At 36.8% G+C, this 21744-nt stretch overlaps 1 protein-coding gene across 1 annotated transcript; it reads right to left on the bottom strand.

The window, feature by feature from the left end:
• Positions 1 to 1217: 1217 nt before the first annotated feature.
• On the bottom strand, positions 1218 to 20842 carry pum3 (pumilio RNA-binding family member 3). The gene is made up of 17 exons (XM_073874012.1): positions 20711 to 20842; positions 20408 to 20483; positions 19784 to 19936; positions 19530 to 19668; positions 19365 to 19440; positions 15196 to 15289; positions 15059 to 15125; positions 8894 to 9068; positions 8298 to 8404; positions 8135 to 8213; positions 7940 to 8038; positions 7793 to 7846; positions 7058 to 7138; positions 6608 to 6973; positions 6100 to 6187; positions 5823 to 5913; positions 1218 to 1473 (listed from the first exon to the last, which is right to left on the bottom strand). Exons 2-17 carry the CDS (start codon positions 20475 to 20477, stop codon positions 1347 to 1349), a joined length of 1866 nt encoding a protein of 621 aa, XP_073730113.1. The 5' UTR covers positions 20478 to 20483; positions 20711 to 20842; the 3' UTR covers positions 1218 to 1346.
• Positions 20843 to 21744: the final 902 nt, after the last annotated feature.

The raw sequence follows: 21744 nt of genomic DNA, 5'->3' as shown, positions 1-21744 counted from the left end.
GGCCTATTTATCGCATACCAGGGATCATGGATCAGTTTGCATATGTTAAAATACTTGAAGAGGTCATGTTGCCCTATGCTAAAGAGGACATGCCCTTGAAATGGTTGTTTCAACAAGACAATGACCCAAAACACACTAGGAAACGGGCAAAGTCTTGGTTCCAAGCCAACAAAATTAATGTTATGGAGTGGCCAGCCCAATCTCCAGACCTTAATCCAAATGAGAACTTGTGGGGTGATATCAAAAATGCTGTTTCTGAAGCAAAACCAAGAAATGTGAATGAATTGTGGAATGTTGTTAAAGAATCATGGAGTGGAATAACTGCTGAGAGGTGCCACAAGTTGGTTGACTCCATGCCACACAGATGTCAAGCAGTTTTAAAAAACTGTGGTCATACAACTAAATATTAGTTTAGTGATTCACAGGATTGCTAAATCCCAGAAAAAAAAATGTTTGTACAAAATAGTTTTGAGTTTGTTCAGTCAAAGGTAGACACTGCTATTTATTTGAACACACCCCTTTCAACTAATTGCCCAATTGCACAGCCTTGGGGGCGTGCATGTCATGGGTGCTGGGTCTTGTTTGTTTTCTGGGAGTGTACTGAGCCTGCTGGTGGCTTGTTTGCCACGTGGCAATAAAAAATATACTAAAAACCTTGATTATTCTGGTTAGTCACATTGTACTGCTATTATTTTGAACAAGACTGTGTATATATATATATATATATATATATATATATATATATATATATATATATATATATACACATTGAAACGGATATGGAGATTAAGCAGGTTCTGCCGGTGGTCATTGGTCAGGCATCAGCTGGGCATCACGTTGAAGAACAGCCAGTAGATCAGAGGTGTGCCGACTCATGTCATGTAACTTTTCATTTTAAATACCAATTGTGATATTTGGTATTATGGGAGAAGCTTGCATTTTAGAATTGTTACAATGCCTTGTAGACTATTAAAAAACATTTTAGCCTAAATAAAAATTTAGTAGAATTAATAGTAGCAGCATTTTTAAACAGTGAGTGCAGCATTAACTTAAACAATTATCTAGATGTTCGTTTTTCTGCATTACCACAAATCTTGTCATTAAAATTGCTAATTATCTTAGATGACTTGAGTCAAGCTTAGTTTTCTTTATGCATTACCCACATGTATTGTAAAGATCTTAAACTAAAATCTAAATAATAAAGACAAAGCCAGATATTCTTGTGTACTTGTGTATTCACATACATCAGCATATTAATTCAATTAAAATATAAATTTTTACTGTAGTTTTTTTTCAGTAAAAATGTGCATAAAGATGTATGAAACCAAAACTTCTTGTTTAAAACTTCAGGTCAGTTTTTCAAGCAAGACTTCAACTCCTTTAGAGTTCGACATCTTCTGTAGTTCAGGAAGGATGCATTTGAGCCCAACTTTTACTTCTTCAGCAACACTTTCATCTGCACTTTCAAGGAGGCTGTAGAAACCCAATCAAAACAAAATAAGCAAAATAAATAACAGTTGGTTCATTGAGTTTTATTAGTTTGAATGTAATTTTGAAAGATGATTTTGGATCAAACATTTGATGTTGGATTGGTGGAAAAAAAACAAGGCCGTAAAAAACAGACCAGTAATAAACAAACTCACTGCTTGAGACTTAAGGAGATTATATAAGACTATCAGACAGGGAGGTGAAAAAGTCTTAACTAAAAAAGGTTGGGTAACTTTAAAGGGCGTTTTGCAGGTAAAATTTTTCAACGAATTTGTGCAATTTGCTTGTTGATAATAAACATTTAAACTGTTATCCATTGTATTTTATGTTGTTGGGTATCACAAAACCCGAAAAAGTATGAAAAAGTACAGCAATTTGCAATGATTCTCCTTTCCCTCACAACGCACTGTATGACGTCACGCTGGGGAGAGAATTGACCAAAGCCGCCTTGAGAGCATTAAGAATGACTATAGAAAGACGAGTAAAGTACAGTTCTGATAGCGCAGATAATACATACATACATACATACATACATACACAGATAGACAGACAGACAGACAGACAGACAGACAGACAGACAGACAGACAGACAGACAGACAGACAGACAGACAGACAGACAGACAGACAGACAGACAGACAGACAGACGGATAGGCTAGTATAGAGAGATAGGCAGACAGCCAGATAGCATAAGGTTAGCATATCTTCGTGTAGAAAGTAAACAAACAATTAACATACTCGTGCATGCTGGCTTGAGGGGGTCCATGATCCTGCCTGAAATGGGTGTTACTTTATGCGATCTTCAGCACAAACGGTTTTGGCAGCATGTCTCTAATCCTGGAAGGTGAGTGAAGCACGTCACGTCTGTTCGCGGGGACCAGCGACCCAAACGCACTCACTTTCTTACAGCCAGTAGCGGAATGGCAATCGAGAGAGTCGGGACTTTCCCGGGCCGATCTGATAATAGTTATACATTTCGAGTTATATTAGCAACACCGTCTGGCGGCGTGATGTGCGCCGGTTCCCGCAGCCCGCTGGTCAAACTGTGCAGGCAGCCTCTCTGCTCAATAAAGTATATAAAAGTGCTCAACCTGTTCGGCAGGTCCAAACATGTACAGGATTTATAAAAATACGGTGATCAATGAGCGGTTCCTCCTCAAATGGCATAGCCTGTCGTGATGTAAAAAGCCGCCGAACGCCTGTTTATTACAGTATGTATGCGGTCGGATCCGAGTGTGCTGCAGCTGCTGACTGCTGCTGCGTATAAAATGATCGTGTGATTCGTTATAATCGCATAAACAATATAACAAAGCATCCTTTTATTTCACAAAACAATATATTTGAGATATTATTTGATAGACTAGTAAGTGTGGATTAAGGATGTTTAAAAATCTCTAGCCTGGTGGTCAGGACATGAATGGATCAAATCAGCAGATTTGCGAAGTTTTATTTATCTCCACATATATCATAAATAATAATTAGCAAGGTAACTTTGCAGTATAACACATTATATATTTCCTACGATGTATATATGATTTCCAAATTATATACGTAAGTATTAAACAGCAATAAATGTCTCATCTATCTCTATGGCTCTGGCTGAGTCTTTCTCCACTTCTCCCCAACGTGACGTCATCGCAGAATTGCGTTAAAAAAACCGTTAATACCAAAAACGTAAAAAAAGTGGTCTTTAAGACCATTTTTGAGACATTTTAAAAATTATACACATATCTTGAGTGATTTATGTACCCATTAATCGACAGTGGTGGTTAACCTGCAACATACACTTTAAGCTACAGTATAGCACTTTATTAGCTTATAGACAATGGGATGAAAAAATGCAGCCCAGGAATTCCTTTTCAACAGGAATTTAAAAAAGCATGATGAACTAGCAAACTTGCTTTGATGATACCTGAAAATGTCAATAGTATATATTTAACAGATGAAAGCCCCTCCTCTGAAAACCATCAAGTATCAAAGTCTGATTTCACCTATTATTTCATTATGATTTCAATCTTAATATATCAAGGTTATACTGTCACAACTATTATGTAGGAGGATTTTATGTTGAAAATAGTAAATCATAAAAATAAGACTTTAGCTGGGTTTTTAGATGCAAGGTCACATATATTTAACCACCCAGTGAACAATGACTATTGTACAGGCATGAAAACGAGTCAGGGCTGAAAAAGGTAAGGAGGGTGCTCGAGGGGGGACGTGGCCTCTGAATAAATATTACGGCCTCATTAGGGGGACATAACCTAACTTGTTTATTCTTCAGGCATGTGATTGGCCAAGGACAAAAAATAAAGAAGGAACCCAACATCCCCGCAGAAACAAAATGCACACCATAACATAAACAATTGAAATAATGGTCATAATGTATTTTTTGCTTATTTCTGACGGACAATTTAGAGTGTAAATTTCAAATGTAAACATTTGACTAGTAACAGAAACCATGTTTAATTAAATGTGTTGATAAATGTGGAAAGCTGTAACAAGTACCATTCCCTTACTATTTTACATCTGCAATAATTTTATTAATAAAATAATCTGACCATCAGTTGCAAGGCCATACGATTTTAAGTTGGCCTTGGAATAGGGTGGACCTGAAGGCCTGCATGTTATTCAAAATTACTTAATTTTACAATATAGTACTGGCTAAATGAATTACATTATGGGTTTTGAGTCATGGATTGAATAATTTTCAGATCAGCAAAAAAGTGATGTGGGAAAACAAAATAAAAACAAATCAAGAAATGACAAGCATATAAAATAGAAAAGAACAAAGTTACAAATAAAGTAAGATCTAACAGTATTGATTAGGTAGAGAAACAGTATCAAATTAATATAGCACTGTTTTCATTCTATAAATTAAATATAATTGATCTTATTAAAGCTATAAAGGTGATTTTCCTTTTGTCCTCTGTAGTTTGATTAATATAATGACTCAAACATAAGCATTTCTTATAAGAGGAACTGTCCCTTTAACACCGGTGGAGAAATATATGTTGATCTATACATTTCACAGTAAGAGCAATGTTACATCGTGTTATCTTTTAAGATACATTGTTACAGTTCCCTTTCGAGGGAACTCGTGCTGCGTCACTGCAGTGACACTTTGGGGACGCTTCCAGAGGTAAGTGCGTCTGAATGTGTATATCAAATTCAACCAATGGTGAGGCTTAATGAAAAAAGACAGGGTGACACGGGAGCCAGGAAGTATATCGCTATATGAAACATTGCCAAAGATGGCATTACAGGGACACATGAAGTGTGGCAAAGTTACATACGTAACCCGAGACATTTTCATGTGTCAAAACACAACTATGCAATAAAGCATTTTGGTATGAATCAACATTCACATACAGAAGATATAAGCATTTAAAGCGAACAGTTTAGCATGTGTGCTTAAAAGGCTAGAAATGTTATGATATTATCCTACACTACACAGGGAATAATGTGGATATTTTTCCAGAAAACGTTTTGCATAAAATAGATTCAAGCACTTTCAATGACCTGTATCTATGTATGTATATTTTCAAAAACTTCAAACTTTCAAGGACCCGTGGGAACCCTGTGCCAAGCCCAAAGAAAATATTTTTTGCGTGATTTTTTGAAACGCGCGTTTCCGTATATAAAAATGTTAAGTGATAAACTTTCTTATTAACAGTATTAGTAGCAGTATGTTCTTATTAACAGCATGTCATGCAATATTTTGCAGTTTTACCATACTTACATTTACATTTAATGTATATGTATATATTTACAGCAGTAGGCTAGTAACGTTAGACCAATGTGACTTACAAGCGAGGAGTATGTCCATCATTCGTTCCAATCCATTCCAATAAAAAAATCTTTCAGGTCACTTTGCAGTGTCAGTCTGTGTATACATGTTGTTTTAATTGATTGACGCCTCAGAATTCTACAGTTATAGTTTTACAGCGTTTTGTGTCTTACACTTGACTGTTCATCCCGAAGGCAGTCGCTCTACGCATCTTCTTCAACAAGCATGTGAAGCATATGGCGAAAAACACATAAAAGGCAGATGACATCACAGTAGCGCGAGAGCTAAGAGTCCTTATAACTTATCGATTCACTCTCGTGGTACTTTGACGTCCACCTGCCTGTTGGCTTTTGCAGCGCGGCATGAACTCAAACAAATCTAATGTCTGGGATACATGTTGGATGACGGTGAAGGGCGCATCAACAAACAACGCCCGCATACCCTTCAACCCCCCAAAAATTTTCATACCTGATTGTAGCTTGCTTTCACCCATTAATTAGAAGCAAGCATTTAACTAAAGAAGAGAAAGCTAGGCAGTTTAAACTCACCAACAAAGAACTATGGCACCACGGTTGACTGAAGCCCATGTCTTAAGGTTCTCTAACCCCACCTTCTCCAAAAGAATTCTGGAGAAACGCTCTGTGGACCAAAATGTAAGAGTTTTTTTAAAAAATAAAACATATTAACTTCATAAAGCTTGCAAATTTAGAAAACCACCTTCAGGAGTAAAAAAACAACAACATCCAATTTACTGCATTAAAATGATTAAGGATTCAAGAATAGCCTTAAAACCATGTTTACAAAATGAATTTTGATGTTTTATACCTTCTTTTCCTGCCTCCTTCATATCGGCATCTTGTTCAACCAACCACTTCAACACCAAGTGCCCAGCGGGATGTTCTGCCATATGCAACTGTAATACAGAAGAGACGGTTATACAGACTATACACAGTGTATACATTTATATAGCAAAAATGCAATAGAACAAAATGCAATAATTTGCACATTTCATAAACCCATTGTTTATCTACAATAGAACATACTGAATTTTTAAACTAAGGGAACTGGAGAAATCTATGGGCCCTCATGTGTCACTGCATTAAAAGCAGGCATAATTTTACATCTATACATGTTCTGTTGTGAATAAAATATGGATTTGAGATTTTCAAACATTGCATATTGTTTTCAAACATGTGGAAGATAATGTCATTAAAATTGTGATCTACAACGATATATCCAAAGTTACATAATTAATGTGGCTGCCAGAATTAATATCTTCAATTTTATTTCTATAGCACTTTTCACAATGTGTACTGTTGCAAGGTAGCTTTACCTGGCCATCTACTCCACCTGGTACAAAGGGCTGAGCTGCCAGGTTTGCTACGGCCTCCATAGCAGGCCTGAGATCTCCGATTGCAGCCCCCAAGATATCACTGACAGCCACACTACTTGATTTATCCATGACCATAGACTGAGTGTTATCACACAGATACGTTAGCAGAGGATAAGAAACAGCTTCCAACAGCTCTCTTCGCCTGATCGCTACATCCTTCTTACTGTGGGCGTTACCGTCACCTTTCTCAAGCACCCTAACAATCTCGGGCAATAGGTGGGCAGGGTCTCTTGGGCTTAGCAGGTAAAGGAGCACTTTTTTACCATGTTTATTGCTGATTATTTCAGGCAAGGAGCAAAAAATTTCCTGCAAGCAGGGACACAAAAGCTGCTAAGAAACTGCTGATTAACTTGATTTAACTAAAGAGGGATAAAGGTAAACAAGACTTACCGTGATTATGATCTGTTTAACCAGCTTGGTGTCATCAATGCAATCAAAGGCTGCTAGAAGTACTAGGTGAGCATACTCACCCTTTAAAACAAGAATTACAAGTAATTTCAGTATTTTCACATTAGAAAAAACTTTTCCCACTAACTTGGTGAATCTCATTAAGCATGTCATCAAGAACATGTCTGCGTTTTATTTACTCGCACAATATTGTAAAGATATTCACTGATGTACAGAGAATCCATGACCAAAAAAACCTTCAAGAAAAAAATCTTAAAATATTGAAGAGTAATGAAAACTTCAAGAAATTGTGCATAATTAAAGTCCCCACAAAATCCAAAAGTGTTTTTGGCTCTTAGTATGAATATGTAAATCTTAACAATTTCTATAAACTATAGTCACTCCGCCGTTACAGATCAATTGTTTTTATAAAATCATTCAATACTTTAGCTTTCCAAATATTCCAAGCTATAAGGGAAACTAAAGGCTTACAGCCATTTGGGGGGGACTCTCAATATTCCCCCATTAATTTCCAGTTTTAATCAAAAGTACATTAACACACCGAACAAAGCTATGCATTTCAAGAAAACTAGTGTGGGTCTTTAAAATATCACAATACAAAATTTCTTACTGAATTGCAAAATATAATTCTCTATTTTTTAACTGACTTTTTGTTTAAAATGTTTTTGAGATTTACCCATTTGTAAATCATAATAGTGTGTATTAATGCCTGCTTACCGTTGCAAACTTTGAAATGTAAGTTTTCATAGTTTTTACTATTACTTTTCGGTCCTGGAAAGATGAAGCAGACAGAAACGCATGTTACACGAAAATGGCACAACAGAAACAATAAACTAATGTGAAACACTCTTAATATGCATTAACCTTGGGCGTGCCGTGCCATAAGCACTGCATAGCAACCCTGGCTCCATCGTGTGTATGTGCCATATACACTACTGCCTCTCTGATGGACTCAATCATCTCCTATGATGCATGCACACATACACACACACCACTGAAATTAGCAACAAACCAAAAAAGTTGAAAATAAATGTTGCTATCACTAATCACAAAACATACTGTTCTCTGTTTGGTTGGTGCATGCTCAAAGAAGTCCAGAAAAACTTTGTGGACCAGTGAGTGCTTAATGACAGCCTCCCTGTAAACAGACAGTAGTGAATTAATTTAGACAGCATTAAAATAAACGATGAGAGTATGATAGGCGTAAGATCATGTGAAGAACTCCTTCTGTGCCATTGGTGTGAGGATCTGCTTCATTTCCTCTATTATATTCTCCAGCTTATCTGGGCTATTTTCCAAAACTTTCTCTAATGTAGGACAAACTGTGGACTGAGAAAAATAAATAGCAACAATAAATACTAGGTTTGCCCTAACACCAAAGTTAAACACTATTATACCAATTTCAAAGCACAACAAGAAACCGTAAAGTAATATTTAAGTGAATCTGCCTGAGGCTGGTAAGCTATTATTAAAGTAAACAGTAATAAAATACAATTTTCATTTTTTTTAAAGCAGAACAAACAGGATTATTTAAACATTCAAATAAACACTCAAAATTAGTATTTTCCTGTAGGAATCAGATATAACACACTAATACTTATTACAGTACATGCCGACAGGAAGCAAAGATGCCAGGTACTGAACTCGGTAGTGTACCAATACCAATGAACTTATATTCATTTGGATCTGTATTTTTGACATCGATAAAAATTGTTGCTGACAATGATTTTATTTGATATGCCCAAATTGGCTACAAACAAAATAAAACAAAAACAGTTTATAGATTGTTTTTGTATTTTCTTCAGAAACTGCTCTTACTTTGCAGACTTGGAATGTGTTGCCATAGAGCTCCTCAGTGAGCATGAGTCTTTGTGAGAGAATGGCTTTATCATTGTATGCGTACTCCACCACTGAAGACGCCACTGAATGTCTGAGCATCTGTCTGACCTTCCCCTTAAAAGCCAACATCACGTCACCCACCTGCTGCTTATTCCTGCAGGAGAAAAGAGTGAAGAGAAACTTAGCACCATTCAAAAATTGTTCAGCTTATACAATGAGCTGATATGCTAAATGAATTGTGGCATTATGACGACCCAACTTATTTCATTTCAGAAGACTGTTTTACTCTGATATACATCACTACTGGGAAAATAAGACGATCTCTGGAGACCTTTACGCTCATTTGAAAGGGAGGTACTGTAGATAACTATTTTTTTCTAGGTACTAACAGTAACAACCTTTGTACAGGCATATGATTGGCCAAGGACAAAAATGAAGGAGCGAGCCCAACAGAAAATACAGAAATCCGTAACACCTCCTGTTTGTATTTAAACTTTTCATTAACAATGCTAATCCACATTTTTCTTTATAATCAACATGACATTAAGTAAAATATCAATTGTTCATGTAGGCATGTAACAACTACCACTTTTTGCTTGTTCGGACTGTAAGAGCTTCCCCATATTCTGAGATTTACTGTGTTTATCTGTATGTATGCAAGTACGTTTTAAAATATGCATATTATCGTAACAGCACCACTAATACAACAATCCAATTACAGCCCTAAAGACAAATATCTTTACAGTTAGTATGACTTATATAAATCTTCAGGAAGTTAATTAGCGATTTTCCCGATTTTTTATTTATTTAATTAGAGTTTTGACGCGATTTTAATTTTGAGAATCGGGATTTTCAATGGAAGTTCGTTACAGTCACTTCCAGTAAAACAGGGCAAGCATCATCTGATTACACAAGCAGGGTTAGACTGCATTGAAAATGAAACTGCAGCCGCCCAAGCAAGAATTTGGAACTCAATTAGGCGATATTATTTTATGCTCTTTTGTTCCGTGTATGATGTGGGAGAAATAATATCCTGATTTGTCCATTAGCTCTTTTCTTCAAAAGCAACAAGCAAAGGTACAGAAGACTGAAACCATGACCTAAACATCAAGTGGCAATTGTACCTGCTGAATTATAGCTGCCTATAAAAGATGTCTGCGCTCTATTTATAGCCATAAAATGTAAAAAAAAGATGGACGAAGCCTGTTCGCTCTCTTCCATTGGTGAAAAGTGAAGCCGCCAGTGTCCCGATATGGCGCTGACATCTTGGGTCTTGAGTCTGCGCAGTAGCGATTTCGGGACTAGTCCTGCGCAGTATTGAGCAGGAAGTAAAGCCGCGAAATCAAGACCCCGCTTCAATACTGAAGGTCTGGTGTTTTCCGCTGCTTTTTCTGGACAAAGCCCGCCCACGAGCTGTTTGACCGAAATGTCAAACAACCAATCACAGTTTGTTTCAGGCTCGCCACAATAACGAGCCGGCTGGCAACAAGTCAGTTATTGAAATAACCAGCCGCAAACCGAATAGCATCTAAATAAACAACATTACTCACCATAGAACAATGTTGTGCACTTCATCAACAGCAACACCAATGAGATGCTCCCGTTAAACATATGTTTGAAGCATATCTCTCCACTTTTTAACACATACAAGCAATTCAGGAGAACCAAACTTTTTGACTCCTAACTAACTGCCTCAAGCAAAACTCTTGTATATGCTGCGAACTTTGCATATTTTTGAGAATCCAATGTTTAGCTGATCATGATAACTGGTCATTATTATCCACGTGAACACGACTGATTCTCTTCCTCAATGGAACGTCAGAGCTTTGTTTTCCAGGGACCGAAACTAATCGTGACACTCGCATCTCCTGGAAATCCAGTTTATTTCAACCAATCAAAGACAACTTTGACATTCTCACAGGGTTTCCAGAAAAGTGTACGAAAAACATCAGACGTTTAGCCAACAGTCTGTGGGTGTGATGTCTGAGGCTGAGACTACCAGTGTGGAAGCTATTTGTTTGAGAACACAAAACAATCTAACCTCAGTAGGTATGCTCCGATCAGGATTTTTGCAGCCGATACCGATTTGTTATCTTCGTGATCGGCTGATACCGATTCCTGTTTTTTAAGCTGATATGCAAGCTCTTTGATGACTGTAACTGTTAACATTTATTCTAGATAAAGTAATACCACAGATGTTGCCTGTTATATTACTTGCAGTAATTAGGTATATTTTTGTGTTAACTCTTTCGCCGCCATTGACGAGATATCTCGTCAATCAAGAGAAAACGCTTCCCTGCCAATGACGAGTATTTCCGTCTTTCCGCAATGCCCCTTCCGTAGGGGTGTCAACAATTATCGATTCGGCAATGCATCGCAATGCGCGCATGCACGATTCAGCATCGATGCAGCAAATGCCATAATCGATTATGTCACTGTTTATTTTCTGGAGATGACCGTGATAGACGGGTAAATAAAAACGCACCCTTTTCCATGGAAAGTGGACATATGGGCACATTTCGGATTCTATGAAGTTAATAGGGAACAAGACTTACGCTGTGTGTAAAATTCTCATCTCGGGCAGGGCTCGCAAAATCGCTAGCCCGACGTCTCGTTTCTATTGTGAATTCCTGTCGGGGTACCAAAATGTATCTCCACCCTGCCTGTCGGCTATCTTGGGGAAGAAATAATATTTTAATGTTTTTGCTTTGTCTCAGATTTAGTTAGGTAATTATATTGTATGTATTTCGGTGTCCTCTTGTCAGTCATTATCCTCACGTACCAAGTGAAACTGTCAGGAAATGAAGTGAAAGCATAAATAAACTCATCCTCTAATGTGCACGTCTGATATGCGCGCAACCCTCTACACGCGCTTCTCCCATCTAGGTTCTTCACGAGCACCTGCTTGCGCAAACTCAAGTCATTTAATAAAATAACGTCATTTCATTTTTACCTCATAGACTAACATTGTTTTATCATATTTTTTTTCTTCAGTTAGTAACTTAAATATGTGAGAAGGAAAATATGTTTGAGTGATTTCCGAAGCTGATAGGTGACTAAACAGCAGTGGTAAGATATATTTACCTAAAGCGAATAGAATGTGTGTTTGTCATTTCGTTTTACCTCAGAGTCTAACATTAGGGGAACATAAAGGGAACTATGTGTATTCCTTTTTAATAAATATCTGCTTTAAGTCTTCTATATTGTGTTAAAGTCACTGGTTGTTTATATATTTGATAAAATACCATGTTATCTAAATACAATGTGTGATGTGTTGAGGTATTTTTTATAAAAAATAACCTGTGTTATAATACATTCATATAATATTTCAGTAGTATAACAATTAAATTATTCGAACGTTAGGTGAACGTTAAAATAACCTAAAAATAACATTAGGGGAAGGTTTATTTTCTTAAAGAAAACATTCCTGGCTAACCAAAAACCTTGGAAAATAGGGGAACGTTTTGGGAACCAAATTGTTAGCTGGGATGGGCAGGAATATTTGGCTTAGATGGAAATCCAGGATGTATCAATATTCTACATTAAACATTGTATTTTCTATTCTGCCTACTTGTATTCATTTCGGGCTACCAAAAATTAAAGAGTGCCTGCCCGAAGGGCTACCAGGGATTTTAAAATTTTGCGAGCCCTGGTCAGCTTTCGTTTTTGTTGAGAATAGTTGCACTTGAGTTTAATACTTGACTTATTAAAAATTTGCCTTGTTGTGTACAGTAGAATTCTGATGCATCGCAATGCATCGCAGAATCGAATTGAATCGTTACCTGGTGAATCGTAATTGAATTGAATTGTGAGGGCAGAGCCAATGCACACCCCTACCCGTCCGCAACTTTTTAAACCCGGAAGTATTGCCCTATGGCAAGCGGCTGCATGTCCGTGTCTGTTTTAAAGATCGCTCTGAATGGGATCTCTATGAAAAGTCCGTCACAAAAATGGAATTATCTCTGCTTTTTGCTCAAAATGTGGTGTTTTTGCAGAAACCTACCCATATTCAAATGCTGATTACAAAAGAACTACTGAAGGTAGGATGAAACGTTTTTTTTTTTTGTTTGAAAGCAGAGGGTCTGTTCTTTCATTTGGTATATTGTATGTTTATATATTTAAAGAAGAACATGGAAGGCATTAAACTTTTGTGAAAATCATGAAAAACGCTGGCGCTGGCTGGCATAACAAATATTTATTCTGCAAAGAGATACTGTATTTAATATCTCTTTAAAAAGGTTTGTCTCTTAAAAGTAACGAAAATGAAACATCTTTACTTTATGAATTAAATATTAGGGGTGGCACGGTTCACAAAACCCTTGGTTCGGTTCGTATCCTGGTTTTATGGTCACAGTTCTCGGTTCAGTACGGTTCTTGTTGTTATTTTTTCTTTTAATTTTTAATACTCCATGAATGTATTCTTATTAATGTATTAATTATCCATAATTTTGAATACAGTATTAAAAAGTTATATCATGTAATCATGCACAAACTGAATTTGACTAAGCACATTATTGCGACCATCTCTGAGGAAAGCCAGGTGAGATTCTGATACAGCAAGAGGGAAGACATTGATGATTTTAACAGGCTTTTCATTTATTTGGCAAAAAAAGAGAATGTGTATTGCCATCTACATGAACTTATGTGCCTTTTTAGCACACAAAGATAACCTGCATTTATCAAACTGCCAACTTCAGTGCTCAAAGATTTATCACTGAGAGGCTGCTTAAATACTGCAGAGAGTATATGTGGACGAGAGAGAAACATAACGTTTACACCTGTAATATTTAAATCCGTCTCTTTTGTCCACTTCTGTCCTGGTTAATTTGAGGAGTAATTTATGAAATAAGATCGCACAACTTTCACACGCTAGCAAAATGAAACTACACGGAAATCAGCTGCTTTCGTTTTATCAATGAAAGGCTAAAAATAGCACTGTTCATCGTATGTTCCCGGCAGAAGTCAGAAAAGATGTAACATTGTGTTCAGTACCTCAGATTAGATAAATGGGCAGAGAGAAGGCTGTTGCGTGTGGCTGTTTGAACATATTCAACCCATAGACTGCAGTTCTATCTATTGTTTGATTTCCGCTGTCATCATAGGTAATTTAAAATAAAAAATGTTTCCACACACCAAACTTATACGACGCTGGCGCATCCTCCAACTCCGGGCAGACTTCCTTCCCATTTGCCATTTCTACACGTAACATGACCTGCAGCACTCACTCTCCACACCAGTCACCTCTACTTCTGCGCGATTCGCAAAAGGGAAACACGCTATCTTGAGGTCATATACAGGGCACGAGGTTACATACATTACGCATGCCATGAACCGTCGAACCGCGCGACGCACACACACTCCGAACCGAGACAAGCGAACCGAACAGTTCGGATTTTTTCATTAACCGTGCCACACCTATTAAATATACACACATTCATATAGTATAACAGTTCCTTAATCAAGAGCAGAGAGTGATTTTATTGAGAGATGAATTAGGATACTGCAGCTTTAAGACATAAGAGAGATCGCTCTGTTCACGTGCACAGATGACAGGCTTCTGTGTGTGCGCGCATCGGGTGTACGCAGACAAGAGCAGCTATGAGGAAAAAGAAAGTTTAAACGTTCAAAACTTTAAAACGCATGCAAATAATAAACTTTTGGCATGAGGATGCAATTGTCTGCGATAAATGTGTTGTATACGCTGTCTGATGGGGATGTGAAGACGTGTCACACAGTTGACCGGAGCACGTCCTCATAAAAAATACACATATCTCTGTAAAGGCAAAGAGAGAAATCCAAATCTGCACGTCGCACATGAGCAACGGGTTATAAAAATGCTTGCATTACGTAAAAAAAATGTTCTCTAATTGCAGCTGCATTCATGACAAAATGTAAACAGAAAGATCGATTACAGAGATCTGCAAATTTAGAGAGTACCGATCGAGTCATTGAGCACCCCTTAACCTCAGTTTTCATTGATTGTTTTGTTCACAAACGGCTCACGGGCATTTGTCAGTGTATAAATATAAATTCCAGAAAAAAGACCAGTGTTAATGTAGCTAATGATAGGATACGATTCAGTGATTTAAATATATAGTCCATTAATTAAGTAAAAATGAGCTCATGAAAATAAAAGTGACTTACCCATATATTAGAAACTTCTTTACAATGTTTCTAGCATATTTCGATTGACTCAATTCCACAAAGTCATCTACAGAGAAAACAAAAGTTAAGGACGATGAGACAGATTCTTTAAACATTCAACTGAAAAGAACACCAACCTCTGAGTTCATCAAAGACCTCCTGCCTCTGTTTGTCACTGCCAAACTGAATAAAACACTGCAGTACCCGTGTGGAATCATGAGCAAATGCAATCTAGCAAAGACAACCACAAAAGGAGAAGGTACATTAGAAATCTAGTATCACTTTAACTGTGTCTCAATTCGAAGGCTGGGTCTAGTTATGCAAGTTAGTGCTCGTGTTTAGCGTTACAGTTCCATGTTGCAAAGTCATGCACAGTCCTGTTTGATAATCCGCATCCGCAGTGATTGACAGAACACCCGACCAATCCGACATCAGCAGCTATTTTATTCCACACCCGGCCCGTTTGACATAAAGACTGTGACCATGACACGGTCACACCACAAATCGCGCAGTTAAAGAGAAACTTTTAATGGTCTTCAGACAGATCTTAAATGGAAAAGGCACAGGGCCATTTAAAAACTGCTGCCTATCGGAATCATGTCGAAATGGTTAGATGTCCACTTGCCTATTGAGTCCCGACCTGCATCTACAACGCAAATGACATGTTTATATTATTATACCCGTAACATCAAATATTACGCAGTTCACCAGGGTACCGCGACCCTGCTATGTCATGTTTGAAAACAGATTTCACAGAAATAATGTAAGTTTCCTTCCAAAAATATTAATGTAGACTATTAATGTCTTGCAGTCCCGTGTAAGTAGAATTCAGTATTTAGCCTACCTTTTGTTTTTCGATAAATATCCTATCATTTAAGTGAAACTTTAAATGAAGCACAGAAGATTTGACAGTTGAGCAGTCAGCAGTCGCTGCGCTTAGCCTATATTCTGAATAACTAATGGCCTGATTACTTGATTATTATGACTTGCTTATACGAGTACAGTGTATACATGAATGTCTAAAAAACTTTTAATATGGTGTTAAATCAAAAGCTTAACGTCTTTCTCGCAGCGCTGCGTCCGTGTAACGTTATATGCGCCGTGAACAGCATACGCGTGATGATCTAGTTGCACATTAAAAGGTGTAGCGGAGGATTTCTTGAATTTTAGAAAAGAACCGCCTTCTCCACTTTAAAAAAAATGCAATTGCGCAACACTCCTGATTGACAACTAGGAGGACCAATAGTCTTGATGATCCACCCAGAAAAAGAAAATGCTCCGTAATACCTTTAAATTACCCTAAATTTATGGTCATACAGACAAAAGTAAAACAACATTCTGTGTAAAGTGTAAATTGTGTTCTTTTATTTGTGTACACTCACAATAAGGAGAAAACATTGTGCTTATTTAAAACCATTAAAAAACATGATGTGTTTTCTGCTGCTCTGGTTTTAGAGCACATCACAAAAAAGAACAGAAAGTCAAATACTTTATTATTCGTTTTGTCAATCTGCTAATGATTTAAGTGTAATATATTTCGTGTAGGCTTATTTAGCCTATTTTATTGTTTTTCTCCAAACAGAGACAGAGCCTAATCATCATGTTCTGTTGATTTAAATCTATTTGCACATGAAACTAAACTCCTGGGGAAATTTTGATATTTTAGAAGATGTATTTATAAATTAGTTCACAACCCGAATCCAGAAAGGATTGTATTTCTTTAAGACAGCCAGTCTGGCAGGGCGGACATTTCGGTAACTTTATTTTGCAAGCTGCAGCCTGGGTTTTATCTAGAAGGGATACAGCAAATGCCAAAAAGTTTAGAATTAGATTTGGAGGTAGGATTAGGATTAAAACAGCAGTCCTGGCTAAATGAGATACAAATAGATCTTAAATCCTGTGAAATGTTGTGTTTAGAGTTAGGGTTGGGTGAAGGATTATCATAAAACTGTGCTCATCTGGCAAGATTTCGTTTGCTGTATCCCTTCTATCCACAACCGCAGGCGTGGCGGGAATGTTTTAGGCGTGGCAGGCTGCCACGGTAGACTGTATGTATCGGAAACACTGAAACAGGATGCAGTCCAGCATGCAGCGAATCTCAGGAAAGACACGGCTGCGGAGGATCCATTCAATCTGCCCTTAAAAGAGCCACACAGATCCAAAAATGAGCCACACTGTCCAATAACGTAAACAATGTGCAAAGTAGTTAAACCAAAAAGTGCACGATTAATAAAGTTATTGGCTTCTAAAGTAAGTCGACTCTGAATCGCTGAAATGAGCCGTCATATGGATTGAATCTCCTGCCTGACTTTATCCACGTAATACCAACACTTTGCATAATAATCTCCACCTACAGCCTTGCCCGCGGGAAAAAACGAAAACTATGACCTGCCCTCAGTTAGTTAGTGAGTAAACATAATCATATCACACTGTGTTTTCAGTTTGTGTTGTTTTCACTACCAAAGGATGAAGATATATGAAGAATCTGAGGTTAAAATTACTTTTTCACAGAGGGATTTACTTCGACGTTTGGCTGTGAAGAATCAGTGGTTAAAATTACTTTTTGGAGGGATTTACTAGACGTTTGACAATGAAAGAATTATCAGTACCCACTTTATTTAAAAAAACATGCGTCTCCTAACCACAACGCGTAAGTATGATTATAGCTACATACTAGGGTTGCCGCGGTGACAGAATTTTCCCACCGGTTAATCGGCGCGTCACAAACCCGGTAATCCCGGTTTCACCGTGTGGGAGGGGCTTATAAATGCGCATGCAGACGTGCACATTTTACTTTCACTTTTGAATTACGCAACTGTTTAAATGCAGTGCTTGCGTACGCTGCGTTAAATCGCGTATGAATTTGCGTGCAATGCGAGCGCAACAGCTGGTTTAATTAAGTGCTTGAGTCAATGTGTGCAGGTAATTCTCACAGAACCCGCCAGTTCCAAGCAGAGCAACCGGCTACTTCGCCATATAGCGCTGCTTGAATGATGGGTTTATTATTTTTCTTGATGAAAAACACAAGAACAAAACGATCTCGGTTATATTAAACATCATATATGTATATTATAACAACAACGAGTAAGCACGCGGCTTCTGTCATCATCTAGCCAGTCAGCTTGCCTCGCACACTCTGACAGGAATAAATGAAATCTGACACCTGCTGCTCTGTGACGTGACGCGCGTTCAGCTCCGCTGTCAGCATACACACTCAGTTGTAAGCGTTTGCTCTCTCTAACGAAACTAAATGATTTAATTACACGAAAATATCAAAACGACGGTGAAAGACGGTGTCGCGGTGGGCAAGTGATCTAACCGGTGAGAGGCTGAAGCACCGGTTATCACCGTTTCACCGACCATCGCGGCAAGCCTACTACATACTTGCTTAAATTAGTGTAAAAATGTCTGTTGTCGTTTTTATAACCTGGACTAATGATGAATAATGTGTATTGATGTTGTTTTTTAAACTCTTAAATACCGTCAGAGTCACATTAGCAAGTGGCTAACGCATGCTGCACTTACAGTTTTGCTATGGCCCAGTTAGCTTACATACTTGCATAAATGAGAGTAAAAATATTAATGTCTGTCGTCGTTTTTATGACTTGGACTAATGATGAATAATGTGTATTGATGTTGTTTTTAAAACTCTTAATATACTGTGAGAGAGTCACGTAAGCAAGCAGCTAACGCATGTGCACTAACTTAAGTGTTTACATTTTTGCTATGGTTCGGTTAGCTTACATACTTGCTTAAATGAGTGTAAAATGTTAGTTTCTGTCGTCGTTGTATTGCTTGGATTAATGATGAATGATGTCGTTGTTAAAACTCTTAATATACTGTCAAAGTGTCACGTTAGCAAGCAGCTAACGCATGCTGCACTTACAGTTTTGCTATGACCCGGTTAGCTTACATAAATGAGTGTAATATGATAGTTTCTATCGTCATTTTTTTATTGCTTGGATTAATGATGAATGATCTGTAATGATGTCGACAATGTCTTCTCAGTAAATCATGTTAGCACTAGGTATTGACATGCTGCACTATTGTTTTTATGTGCGGAGACTGTGTCAGGTGACCAATTAGAGCAGAGTAGACTACTGAAAGGATCTCTGAGAAATGGGGTAATTTTAAATTTATATTTTGAGAAAATTACAGTGTCTTTATACAGACTCCCTGTGGGCCCCGACCCCCTGCTTGTGAAACACTGCCATATAGGACTAAGCATCATATACATAGTCTGTTATATTCAGAGAGAGGATGGAAAATAGCAGCAAAACAATTTAAATAAAAAAATTAAAAATACCGTTTTAATTTTGCCTTGAACAAGATTTTGCAGTTCTTTTATGAGTTTGGTCCTTTTTTCTTTGTCACAGTCTTTCCTGTAATCCCACAAAAAAAAAAGTGTTAAAAAGAATTAACATTTTTTATACCATAATCACATGCCAAGTCATTCATATAAAACACTTACCGTCTTACTATTTCCCATACTTGTTTAGCTCTGTTTATAATTTGGTAACTATCCTTTTTATCATTCTGTTGACGATTCTGTTTCAATTCTTTCTTTTTCTGTTTGAATTCATCCCACTTGGGTTTCTTTCCCTCTGGGCCTGTAAATAACAAAATAGCTTTTGATTAAGCAACACCAGAGTAAAGCCACAAAATATATATAAATAAATATATATAAATATATATAATAATCATATTTGATATCAATGTTTGTACCTTCCTCCTTGCTTCGACCATCAAGTTGTTTTCTTTTTCTAGTAAACTTGCTGTTTGTGGGTTTTTTGTTGAATTTCTGTGGTCCTCCAACACCCCATGGTTTTTTAAAACTTTTCCCCGTGTCTAAACTATGAGGTGTGAATTGGCGTATTCCTGACATTAAACACAGTAAACATAGAAATCAGTGCATTTGGCTCAACTTTCAATAGGAAGAGATTTAATCCATGTAGACATTTAAACATGTATGAAAGTGTATGAAATTATCCAGATATTTAAAATGTGGTGGTAAAAAAGCATGGATTCTTTTTAAAAGTTTGAAATATTTTATATTTAATTTTAATTGATAATCTCATTACTTTATCTACTTTTGAGTTTAGCATCTTTGCAGCATCTAAATCTGTAAAAATACGTTTAGCTATTGGTTAAAAAGTTACAGTTATGTGGTTTCTGTACCACGCATGTATTCTACAAGCATTTTGTTTTCACGTTATTTCCATTATTTAACTACATTTACGACAGATCAGTTACAACCATAATTGTTTCGGGTTGAATTTATTTAAATTCTTGAATTCATATGACATAAGCATTATACTGAAGTAAAGATTCGTGCACTATTTAAGGTACCTTTTGATTTAAATGTTATCTTCTTTCCATCTCTAGGGGTGAATGTTTTCTTTGTTGTCTTAGCTTCCATGGTGAACTGCAAAATAAACGGTTGGTTAAGTATTCATTTAGGTTCTTTTAAATCGCTGAAATGCACGAAAACGATGTAAATTAGGTTTCCAGGATGGCTAACGTAGCGACCGTAAAACATAACACACAAGAAGTAAATGTTAAAATACACTTGTATACATACATAGTTTTGTCATAAACGATAACATTTTGTTATTTTTTTAACAAATAGACAAGACACGTTTTACTACTTACCCATGTGTACAGACAAATCGCTGAACGACACCTGAAATCCACCACAAGTGTCGTATCAAAGTTTGCGACAGTTGTGCGTCAAAACCATACGCTCAGCTGCTCGGTTTCACAGCAGTTGCGTCCTCTAGAGGTCGCATTCTAAGGTTGCATACGTCATTGCGGCTGTCTCATTTCAGAAATGAGTAGGACTCTCTGAAGGCCGACCTTCGAATGCGTAGAATACATGAAAGCTGTTGCTGAGTCCCAATTCGCCTAGTTTATACTACGACCTAAAAGTTTTTTTCCCCAAAACTTTATTTAACAAAGTCATTTTTACAACCAAAAAGGCTTGCTACAAAACAAATAATTTTCTACACAGCAGACAAGCATAAAGAATGGTACAAAAATGTATACATTAACTAAAAGGACACATGACAAAAAATACATAAATAAATAAATAAAATAAATACATAAGACACTAGGGGTTTTCTGTAAGATGAAGGGTTTCTACCAGATAACATAGTTTCATGGCAGATTTTGTCTTCATTAATTTTAATGAAGAGAAATAATGACACAATTCCTTATGAAATATTAGAAACCTTGGAATTGTTCTCTGAAATCTGTTTTTATGTAGGAACATTTTCCCAAGAATAATAAGTGAATTAATTGCTAATCATGTGTTCAATCTTTCACAAAAATACCAAATAATAAATTTTCTTTATTTAATACAGGTAAGTCTTCAAATTTAGGAAACAACCAATAATGAAAGTCCTCCCAAAAGGCACAGGCATAAATACAGTCAAAGAAAATATGATCTGTTGTTTCAATTTGATCAGTACAAAAAAAAACAATTGTTAACCTCAAGCCCAAATCGACAACTTAAAAATTGGGGATATATTGATAATTTAAAAGTGAACCTCCTTAGCTTTTGGTGCAAGTGGAAATTTAAAGTATTTCGTTCTTAAAATTTTAACTTCACTTTTGGAGAAGCATTGAAAGATTAACTGTTTACTCAAATAAAAAGGATATAATTCTTTGACAAAAGCATTCCAAAT

Source organism: Misgurnus anguillicaudatus, chromosome 12 (genome assembly GCF_027580225.2).
Source record: "Misgurnus anguillicaudatus chromosome 12, ASM2758022v2, whole genome shotgun sequence".
Lineage (NCBI taxonomy): Eukaryota > Metazoa > Chordata > Actinopteri > Cypriniformes > Cobitidae > Misgurnus > Misgurnus anguillicaudatus.
Note: the sequence above shows the minus strand (reverse complement) of the source record. Positions and strands in the feature narration are given on the sequence as shown.

Excerpts from the sequence above, each read along its gene's own strand:
- pum3 (XM_073874012.1), bottom strand. The coding sequence starts at position 20,477 with ATGGAAGCTAAGACAACAAAGAAAACATTCACCCCTAGAGATGGAAAG. Across the intron at positions 15,290-19,364 it reads TTCAAGGCAAAATTAAAACG|ATTGCATTTGCTCATGATTC; the intron begins GTATTTTTAATT and ends TGTCTTTGCTAG. Across the intron at positions 1,474-5,822 it reads GGTGCCATAGTTCTTTGTTG|CCTCCTTGAAAGTGCAGATG; the intron begins GTGAGTTTAAAC and ends GGGTTTCTACAG.